A 10,491-nucleotide genomic window follows, 5' to 3' on the forward strand; every position below is an offset into this window, starting at 1 on the left:
TATCATGATGTCAAAAATTAATAAGGCTGAATATATCAGTTGGACCTTGAATTTATTTAAAAAGATTAATTGATCCCTAAACTTGCATGTTATTTCATTAGCTCGTGAATTTCATTAACTCTTTAAATTTGTAAAAGAACCTCAAATGTTTAAAAAATAGAAATTAATTTATTTTGAAGATTTAAAATCACCAATTAGAAATTTACTTTTTAGATTTTGATTTTTTATATATATTTACATAAATTGAAATGTATATTTAACAAAACACTTGTAAATTCAGTATCAATGGAGAATTTTTGGGACAAATTTAGGGACCTTAGATGTATTAAGCCAATTAATAACGGTAAATTACATCCATGGCCACTGAACTTTGCCCATTTAACATTATGGCCACTGAACTTCACTTCTTTACAGTATAACCACTGAATTTTACACTTTTTAAACACTGGTGGCCACTCAATATCTCAAAACGACCATTGACGTTCTTAAAATAACATTTTTGAAGAGTTAATGATATTCTAAAGAACTTTAATTCTTGAAAATTTTCGTTTTGATGTCATTTATGTATTGTTTAGTTAGGAGAGAGAAAACACATTTTTAGAGAGAGAAAACTCAAAAAAAATATGATTTTGGAAAATAAAAAATGTGGTTTCATAGTAAATGTCGTTTTGAAAAACTTTAATTCTTGAATATTTTCATTTTGAGGTCGTTAACGATCATTTTGAAGAGTTAGTTTGTTAAAAAATGTAAAAAATAAGAATTGAAGTTTAGTGACCACAATGTTTTTTTTTTTATGGAAAAACTTGTATCTTCAATAGATGAACAAACAACAAGTACAACAAATAAACGTAAAGAATAAAAACCTTACAAGATCCATAAAGGTAAAAAAAAAAAAACTATAAAGAATAAAAATAACCATAAAAGGTATTTAAAAACACAAAAGAACAATAAAAAATATACTTCTCATAAATCCAAATCCGTAGAAAAGCATCTGCAATCCAATCATCATTTAAGCTATTCTGAAGTTTAGTGGCCACAATGTTAAAATGGATAAAGTTCAGTGGCCATGGGTGTAATTTACCCAATTAATAACATTACTTCCAATGATGCACATGGCTTCTTCTTAGTTTATGTTCTCTTTCACTCACATTTTTCTTTTCTGTTTTCCATTTCCCTTCACATGGTCTCTCTCTTCCACTCCATTTCTTAATTAACCATTTCCTTTTTACAATACCATTAGAAAAACAATTGACTCATCAAATTCCTTAGATCTACAGTTAAAAAGTTCTGTCCCATTTTCAGCTTCCATTTTTATTCTCCCTCTTTGCTGGGTTTGCTTTGTTTTAATCCAGAATCAATAAAGGTCAGTCTTTTTCTTCTAATTCAATCATTTTCTACTTCAATTTGAAATTTTCCCCAAATGAATACAGTAGCTTTTGAATTTGGAAGTTCAGTTGTTAAATTTATTTTTTCTATTTTAAAAAAAATTGAATTTTAAGAGGAAGTTTCAGTGAGTTGTTGATTGGAGAGAAAAACGGGAATAGCATTCTGTTTTTGATCAAAATCTAGTTATGCTTTTGACCAGTTTGAAATTTTGAATCTCTAAATTCCATATATATATATATATATATATATATAAACAATCAAAACGGGGTTGGCAATATATTATGCATATGTGTTGGATATGGCTCATAATATCAAAGAGGCTTATCCCGGAGTGGAGCGAGAGGAGACATAGGCAATTCAAAACTGTCAAACTTCGTTAGCAAATCCTTATGTTCGATCTTTGCTCGATTAATTTCAGTTTTATTTAGCTTCGTTTTCAACAATATGTTTTTTTGTTAATGTTTATTTAGGCTCTGTTTCGTTCATGTGTTTGATGAAGAGTTTTTGCGTTTTGTTTCGGTTTCTTTTCAGTTTCCCTTACCGTTTTCTAGCTAACTTTTCATCGAAATAGTGTTTTCCCGTATCAGTTTCTGTTTCCGTGCAACATGAATATCAGGTGATTTTCGTTCCAAATAGAGTAGTTGTTTCTCAATACTAATCGAACATTGACTGATATGTTGTACAAACACTCCCTTTAGTAGTGTTTTAGTAGTGTTTTTGCTTTTCGTGTCCGTGTCTGTATCCGTTTGAAGACTATGTTTTAGATAGGACTGGAATTGAGCTGAGCTGAGCTGAGCCGAGCTTTGGATGCTCATGCTAGAGTTGTCAGGAAATTAACGAGCTTGAGCTCCAGTGACCAATCCAGGATCACTGAGTTGGGTGGTTATAGTGATTTATGGTTGCTAAATTGATATTGTTTTTTAATGTTTTTACATAAAAAATTAAAGTCGGGTTCATAGTTTCATAGTTTGCTAATGTTTAATTAGGGTCTGTTTCGTTGATGTGTTGATGATAGATATCAGGTGATTTTCGTTCCAAATAGAGCAGTTGTTTCTCAATGCTAATCGAACATTGATTGATATGTTGCACAAACACTCCCTTTAGTAATATTTTTCTGCTTTTCGTGTCTGTGTCCATATCCGTTTTAGTTTCCGTTTGAAGACTATGTTATCGGTGTCCATATCCGTTTTAGTTTCCGTTTGAAGAGTATTTTTTAGATAGGGCTGTAATCGAGCCGAGCTTTGGATACTCATGCTAGGCTCATCAGAAAATTAAAGAGCTTGAGCTCTAGTGGCGGATCCAGATTCATTGAAACGGGTGGTTATAGTGATTTATGATTGCTAAATCAATATTTTTTTTTGAATGTTTTTACATAAAAAATTAAAGTCGGGTTCATAGTTTCATAGAATTTTTGAGGTCTTACCGTGACCACGGTGACCAGTGGGTGCATGAGCACCCTCTAACCCCCCTGAATCTGTCCCATCAACGTCCTATTCATGAGCTTGTTCTCGAGCTTTGCTCACGAGCAACTCATTAATTATGTTCATTTGAAATTTTTATGTTTTACGACGACCAGTGGATGCTGAAGCCCCCTCTAAAACCCTGAATCTCTCCGGGTCAACATCCTATTCATACTTTTGAAATTTCGTTAACACAAAAATACATAGTTTTGAAACATACAAAACTAAAGTTTACACAAAACTAGGTTGTTTTACCTTTCCCATTTTATAGCATGAGAGAGCCTTTTATAAATCGAGCCGCTCATAAGCGACTCGGCTCATTTGAAATAATGTTTCTTGGTGTCCGTGCAACATAGGCTGATTTTTCTTTCATATAGCTATTAGCAGTTGTTTCTCAATACTAACCGAAAGCTTTGTTAGTTTTTCGGTTGTGATATTCAAGATACGATTTCTTCTGAGCTTTTTATACTTTGATTTTTCAGGTCTTGACAGCATTTACAACCACACTGTTCATCCAAATTTTGCCCGTTCAAGCGTTGCCGAAACTGCGATCGGCTCTCCAATGCGCGAAGACTAAGCAAGTGATTCAGACGGGTCTTCGAAAAATGGGAAATGATGATCAAATAGAGGACACGGACATGGAAATTGAAGTTGTCCTTTCAATGTGGCCTGAAGACATAGATAGTTCGAAGCCGTACAACATCGAAAAGCCGAGAGGTGATCAAGACATGTTAGAAGAGGTTACAATAGTTGAGGAGCCAAGTATAGTCGATTTCCACCGCCTTATCGAGCTCACAAGTTACACAGATCGTGGCTCTTCGCAGCTCGCATACCTCGTAAAACATTGGGAGTATCAGCAGGCAAATGCTGTCCGCCTTCTACGAGAAGAGCTTGACATCCTCAACCAACAAAGGGAGGAAGTTGAGCAAAAAAAACTCGAAATATTGGAAGATTTTCGGTTCCAAGATGGCGATAAGCATCCGATAACTATACTAGACGAAGTTATCGATATCTATCAAGTTCTTCCGAGGAGGAAAAGGGACTTCAAAGTTCAAAACAAGAAGGCAGAAATAGAAGGAGAATGTGACAATGTTGCGTACTGGAAACAGCGAGCCGCGCATTTGGAGAAGCTGTTGGAGGCCAGTGTTCAGCGGGAACTAGCCGTTACAGAGAAGTTACACGAAAGCATAAAAACCCTCGAAAAACAGTCTTCGCCGGTGGAAGAATTGTCTCAGATTCTTAAAAGAGCAGACAATTTCTTGCACTTTATACTTCAAAATGCTCCTGTTGTTATGGGGCATCAGGTACGAATTCCTAAAATGGCGAAAAAATTCCGCCTTTATACTTTCGTGTTGAAGATTCCAATGGATTGCTAGCGTATGCTGTTATTCTGTCCCAAAATATGGTAATTTCTAGCTGAAGAGGCTAATTTCCTGATTTGATTTTTTCATATGTACTGAAGGAATTTTCGACGTTTGCAATTTGGTCGCTAATTCCCGATAAATAGGACAAGATCTAGTTAGGAATTTAAGGACGTGGAGACTTCTCGGTACCTATATAAAGCCATAAAAGGAGTTTTTTTAGTCTTTTCCGATGGATATTGTGTTTTTAGTTAGCTTGCAATTTTCTTTCCATATATTACGGTAAACATTGAGGGCGAGCCTTGGTACAACGGTACGTGTGACCAAGAGGTCACGAGTTCGAGTCTTAGGAGCGGCCTCTTGCCAAATAAATTGGCAGGGAAAGGCTTGCCCCCAGTACACCCCTGTGGTGGGACCCCTCCCCGGACCCTTGCTCAGCGGGGACGCGTAGTGCGACCGGGCCGCCCTTTTTTTTTATATTACGGTAAACATTGTTGTCGTGTGACTGAGGTCACGGGTTCGAGTCTTAGGAGCAGCCTCTTGCCAAAATATTGGCAGGGGAAGGGTTGCCCCCAGTACACCCTTGTGGTGGGACCCTCCCTGGACCCTCGCTTAAGCGGGGACGCGTAATGTACCGGGCCGCCCTTTTTTATATTACGGTAAAACGTTGTTGTCGTGTGACAGAGAGGTCACAGGTTTGAGTCTTAGGAGCGGCTTCTTGTCAAAAAATTGGCAGGGGAAGGCTTGCCCTGTACACCCTTGTGGTGGGACCCCTCCCCGGACCCTCGCTTAAGCGGGGACGCATAGTGCACCGGGCCGCCATTTTTTACCTTAAACTTGTTTAATCGAAATTCCCGATCTGATCAGATTCAATTTGGACTAAACTGATCATGCTTGGCAATTTCGTGTTGAAGATTCCGATTGATTCCTAGCGATGCTGTTATTCTGTCCCGAAATATAGTCATTTTCTAGCTGAAGGGGTTAATTTCCTAATTTGATTTTGTCATATGTACCGACGGAATTTTTGACGTTCGTAGTTCCATCGCTAATTGCCGATACATAGGAAATTGGTTTCGGTTTTGTTTATACTTAATCACGATCTGGTTAGGTCTTTTAAGGACGCGGGGACTTCTTGGTACCTATATAAAGCCATAAAAAGCGTGTTTTTAGTCTTTTCGAGTGGATATTGTGTTTTCAGTTAGCTTGCAATTTTCTTTCCGTATATTAAACTTGCTTAATCAAATTCCCGATCTAATCGGATTCAATTCCTAACACTACGAAATCTTTGTTTTTCAGGATAACGAGTTAAGATATCGCTTTATCTATAATCATTTTCCTACTTTGCAAGAGCAGGTAATGAATTTCAATGCTACATTTCCTTTCAAGTGTGATTTATTCATAGGGTAAATTACATTCATGCCCCTGAACTATCTAGTTCTTATCATTGTGGTCCCCAATTTTCATTTCTTGACATGAAAATCATTGAATTTCACATTCTGCAAAATTGAAGTACAAATCAACAAAAATCTGTAAAATAAATTAACGAAATGATGAGATTAAAATAGTTATTTGACTATTATTTATTGGTGACATGGATAAAAAAGCGAGTCAATAATGTAGTCAAACTTCTCCATGTCATCCTTTTGTTTTTTTTACGGATCTTTGTTGATTTAGACTTTAATGTGAAAGTAGTTCTAAGTTCGAGAATTTTTAAGTCGAGCATAAAGTTTAGAGGTTATAATGTTAGTAGCTCAATAGTTCAGGGGCCATGGAAGTATTTTATCCTGATTTCTTCATGAAATCATTTGTTTGACAGGTAAATTACACTCATGGCCCCTTATATTTGGTTTAGTTTCTTTATGGTCCATGAACTTCTAAACCGGACATAAAAGTCTATGAACTTTGCTTTATGTCTGCGTTTAAAGTTCAGAAGCCATAAAGAAAATGATGCGCTTGAGGAATTGACTTGCAACTTCATGGAGAAATTTGATAAATTTTGATGTAGTGGTATTTCTGTAATTTCTACCAAGCTATGAAGTTTCGTTTTTTTTTTTTTTGTGTTTTCTGACCCTATTTTGCATTGAAACAGACAAACGAGCAAAACTCACCGCTTTTCTGTGATGTACTTGGTTTTTCGACCAAATTCCTTTGTTGCGGCTTCAAAAATGCAAATTAATGTTTTTTTTGGGCTAATTGTGTAATTTTCATTTTTAGTCTTTTCCTATTCCGTTTAGTGTTCAGATTTAGGGTGTTCGAACAATTTCGGCTGTAATAATTAGTTTTTGGTAATCAATAGACAAAATTCGTTCTTTTACAAAGTTCTCTGAATTTTGAACGTTATTGATAGGCAATCATGCACAATCATAACCCGAATTATGACATAATAACCCGAATGAACACGACATAACATAACACGATTATGACATAATAACCCGAATTAACACCACTACTTAGAATCATTTGTTCGAATACTGATATACTTTTCGATAACAGGACATTTTGGGGAAGACAGATGTAGAAATTTTCACAGGAGCAGGAGTGAAAGAATCACAAGATTTCAAGAGAGAAGTTTTGGAAAAAGGATTGCCTGCAAAGAGGGAAATTACATTCGAGACGGAATTATTCGGATCGAAAACATTTCTGATTTATGTTGAACCTGTTTTCAGCAAATCCGGAGAGACAATTGGGATAAATTATATGGGAATGGAAGTATCTGATCAGGTACGAAAACGCGAAAAAATGGCGAAACTTCGCGAAGAGATAGCCGTACAGAAAGCCAAAGAAACCGAACTCAACAAAACAATCCATATAACAGGTTTTTACATTGGCGTTTTCGCGTTTTATGTCCGTTTCTTTTCCATTTCCATTACCGTTTCCTAGCTAAATTTCCTTAGAAATAACGGTAAACGTTGTTGTCGTGTGACTGAGAGGTCATAGGTTCGAGTCTTAGGAGCGGCCTCTTGCCAAAATATTGGTAGGGGAAGGCTTGCCCCCAGTACACCCTTGTGGTGGGACCCTTCCCCGGACCCTCGCTTAAGTGGGGACGCGTAATGCACCGGGCCGCCCTTTAAAGTTGGTGTCTGTTTCAGTTTGCATTTCTGTTTCTGTGTAAAAGAGAGAAAAACCGGATTAAATCTTTGATTTTGTCTACAGAGGAGACAATGCGGGCGAAGCAAATGCTAGCGACGATGTCTCATGAGATAAGGTCGCCTTTATCCGGGGTAGTAAGCATGGCTGAGATTCTATCCACCACGAAGCTCGACGCCGAACAAAGACAACTGCTGAGTGTTATGATATCGTCGGGAGATCTTGTTCTTCAACTTATAAACGATATACTCGACCTTTCGAAGGTTGAGTCCGGTGTTATGAAGCTGGAAGCTACTAAATTTCGACCGAGAGAGGTAGTCAAGCATGTTCTTCAGACCGCTGCTGCATCGTTGCAAAAAGTTCTGACCTTAGAAGGACGGATAGCTGATGATGTCCCGTTTGAGGTAAAAGCAACGTTTTTGTATGATCGTTGCGATTTTTCATAATAAATAAACATGATTTGTCAATTTCAGGTCGTTGGAGATGTGTTGCGGATTAGGCAAATCCTTACGAATTTGGTCAGGTACCGAATTATGCGGAACTCGGGTTTTCTCGTGTACTTTTAGATGCGTTGTTAGCGTTGATTCTTGATTGTTTTATCTCCGTTTCGCAGTAATGCAATCAAATTTACTCACGAAGGAAAGGTAGGGATAAACCTTTACGTTGTAGCAGAACCGTGCCTTGAAAAAGCCGAACGAATTCATGATTCAATTGCGGAAAATGCATTGAAAGAGGAAAACGATCGAAATGGTAGTCATCAAAATCATGTGATTAAAGAGGAGGAACGTCAATTTCCCGAAACAAGAGTGTGGCTGCGGTGCGATGTTTATGACACGGGAATCGGAATACCAGGTGCATATTCGATAAGCTTGTCTCGAACTCTAAGCAGTAGTAAACTATGTGTTTGAGTATTCATTAGACTTTCCGGGTATCGTGAGCAGAAAATGCTTTGCCTTCTCTATTCCATAAGTACATGCAAGTCAGTGCAGATCATGCTCGAAAATATGGCGGGACGGGACTTGGACTCGCAATATGCAAACAACTAGTAAGCCTTCTTCCCGTCAGTTTTACATCGCTCGTAAAAAAAAATTAAATATAAAATATGAGTATTTTATTATTGTTTTATTGAGGGCGAGCCTTGGCGCAACGACAAACGTTGTTGTTGTGTGACTGAGAGGTCACGGGTTCGAGTTTTAGTAGTCCTCTCATTTTTTCCTAGCACACTGTTTAGTTCCCCTATTTTGAAAAACACATTATAAGATCTCTATCTTTTATCAATATTAACCCGTTGGTCTTTCTGTCTATTTTTTTCTAGATTTTTAACCGTTATATTTAGCATAAACAGACAGACATAAAATAACAAAGTAACATGATTATTTTGCATTTACTATGGTGGTCTTGAAAGCTAAGCTATGTGCGGTTAAAAATATAAAAAAACTAGACAGAAGGACTAAATGATTAATATTGACAAAAGATAAGGACCTTATAATGTGTTTTTCAAAATAGGAGGACTAAACAGTGTGTTAGGTAAAAAAGAGGGGACCTATAAATTATTTACCCATGTTTTATTGTTATAAATATATTTATTTTATTATATATTTATTTTTTGACGTGTATTGTTCGGAAAACAGATTAAGTACGGCTTTCTGATAACGTTTCTGTGTATTCGATTAGGTTGAGTTGATGGGTGGCACTCTCACTGTCTCGAGCCGAGTGAACTATGGATCAACATTCACATTTGTTTTACCATACAAAGTATCATCGGCGTGTGATTCTTCCGATGATCCTGATGAGCTCTCGGAAATGAGTGATCACGAGGAGGACGAAACAGCTGGCTTCTTTATGTTCCAGCCGCGCACTCTAGGCTCGCTATTCTCTTCCAACGGCTCAACCAGGACTCAAGAATTAGCAACACATAGCGTTCGTTGCAATAATTCTCATAAACTAAACGGATTCTCCGACAATATTTACTCGTTTTCTGCTGATAATGTTAGACCGAAAGACAGTGCTCCTTCAGTTGAGGATGCCTGTTCTACTTCTGAAGTCGCGGAGAGATCTGAACCGGATCACAGCCCGGAACCTTTAAGTAAAAAAACAAGTGAACGTCAAGGAACATGTCCGGGACACGAAAGATCCGATATAAGTTCTCAATGCTCATCAAAGTTACAACCGAAGATCCTTCTCGTCGAAGACAACAAGATTAATCTAATGGTGGCCGAGTCAATGATGAAGCAATTAGGCCATTCCATAGATGTCGTTAACAACGGACTTGAAGCTGTCCGAGCTGTTCAATGCAACTACTATGATCTTGTTTTAATGGTAATTTCTCGGCTTCTTAAACTTTTTCGAGAATGCGATGTTTTCGAGAGTGTTGTATTCGAAATAACACAAATTTTGGCAACTTATCTTGCAGGATGTCTACATGCCCGTTATGGATGGCCTTCAAGCCACAAGATTAATTCGGTCTTTCGAAGAAACGGGCAGCTGGGATGAAGCTAAGAACGCCGGAATTGAATTCAGCAAACCTTCGTCAAATTCATCACAGAATGTTCAAGGATCGTTGCCTTTGAAACGGATACCTATAATTGCGGTAAGCTCTTCTTCCATTCCTCGTATCCATTACCGATGTTTTTCTTGCTTGTTCTGATTAGGAAATCATTGTATAACACTATTTGGATTGTGCAGATGACAGCAAATGCATTATCGGAGAGTGCAGAAGAATGTTACGCGAACGGTATGGACTCGTTCATCTCGAAACCTCTCACGTTTCAGAAACTTAAGGAGTGTCTCGAACAACATTTTCGATGAAAATTGCTGTAAATTTTGATGCCTGTGTATATGAATGAAAGTGGTAGGAAAGTTTTGTAGCATCATCTCAAATAGAAGTTGTATAGATCCATTAACAATTCTTCTTGTTTCAAAGCAATGTATCAATAATTCGCGTAACGTGCAAATTAAACGAATTAGAGTTAAAGCGTAATGGGTTCGGATTGTAAATAAGTTGACACTTTTAACCAACAAGATTAATAGGTTGTGTCACGGGTTGTGATAAAGAAATTTCAAATAAAATTAATAGGTTCATAATTTTGTGATAAAGAAATTTCAAATGAACATAATAAGTTGTTCGTGAGTGAAGTTCATGAGTTGCTTGCGAGCAATTCACGAACAAGATATTAGATCGTCAATTTTCTAAACAG

General features: G+C 37.2%; 1 protein-coding gene across 1 annotated transcript; it reads left to right on the forward strand.

Annotated features, from left to right (window-relative positions):
* The first annotated feature begins 1,165 nt into the window (after window positions 1-1,165).
* On the forward strand, window positions 1,166-10,267 carry LOC136202123 (histidine kinase 5). The gene is made up of 11 exons (XM_065992607.1): window positions 1,166-1,363; window positions 3,329-4,150; window positions 5,504-5,560; window positions 6,701-7,022; window positions 7,361-7,698; window positions 7,768-7,817; window positions 7,908-8,146; window positions 8,236-8,339; window positions 8,969-9,613; window positions 9,708-9,884; window positions 9,980-10,267. The coding sequence occupies exons 2-11, from the start codon at window positions 3,452-3,454 to the stop codon at window positions 10,100-10,102; spliced, it is 2,754 nt and encodes a 917-aa protein (XP_065848679.1). The 5' UTR covers window positions 1,166-1,363; window positions 3,329-3,451; the 3' UTR covers window positions 10,103-10,267.
* Window positions 10,268-10,491: the final 224 nt, after the last annotated feature.

Source organism: Euphorbia lathyris, chromosome 8 (genome assembly GCF_963576675.1).
Source record: "Euphorbia lathyris chromosome 8, ddEupLath1.1, whole genome shotgun sequence".
NCBI classification, from domain to species: Eukaryota; Viridiplantae; Streptophyta; class Magnoliopsida; order Malpighiales; family Euphorbiaceae; genus Euphorbia; species Euphorbia lathyris.

What these genes read in the sequence shown, in the direction of transcription:
- LOC136202123 (XM_065992607.1), top strand. Translation starts at nt 3,452, where the DNA reads ATGGGAAATGATGATCAAATAGAGGACACGGACATGGAAATTGAAGTT. An exon ending in TTCCTACTTTGCAAGAGCAG is followed by an intron (nt 5,561 to 6,700) that starts GTAATGAATTTC and finishes TTTCGATAACAG; the next exon opens with GACATTTTGGGGAAGACAGA. An exon ending in CAAAACAATCCATATAACAG is followed by an intron (nt 7,023 to 7,360) that starts GTTTTTACATTG and finishes TTTTGTCTACAG; the next exon opens with AGGAGACAATGCGGGCGAAG.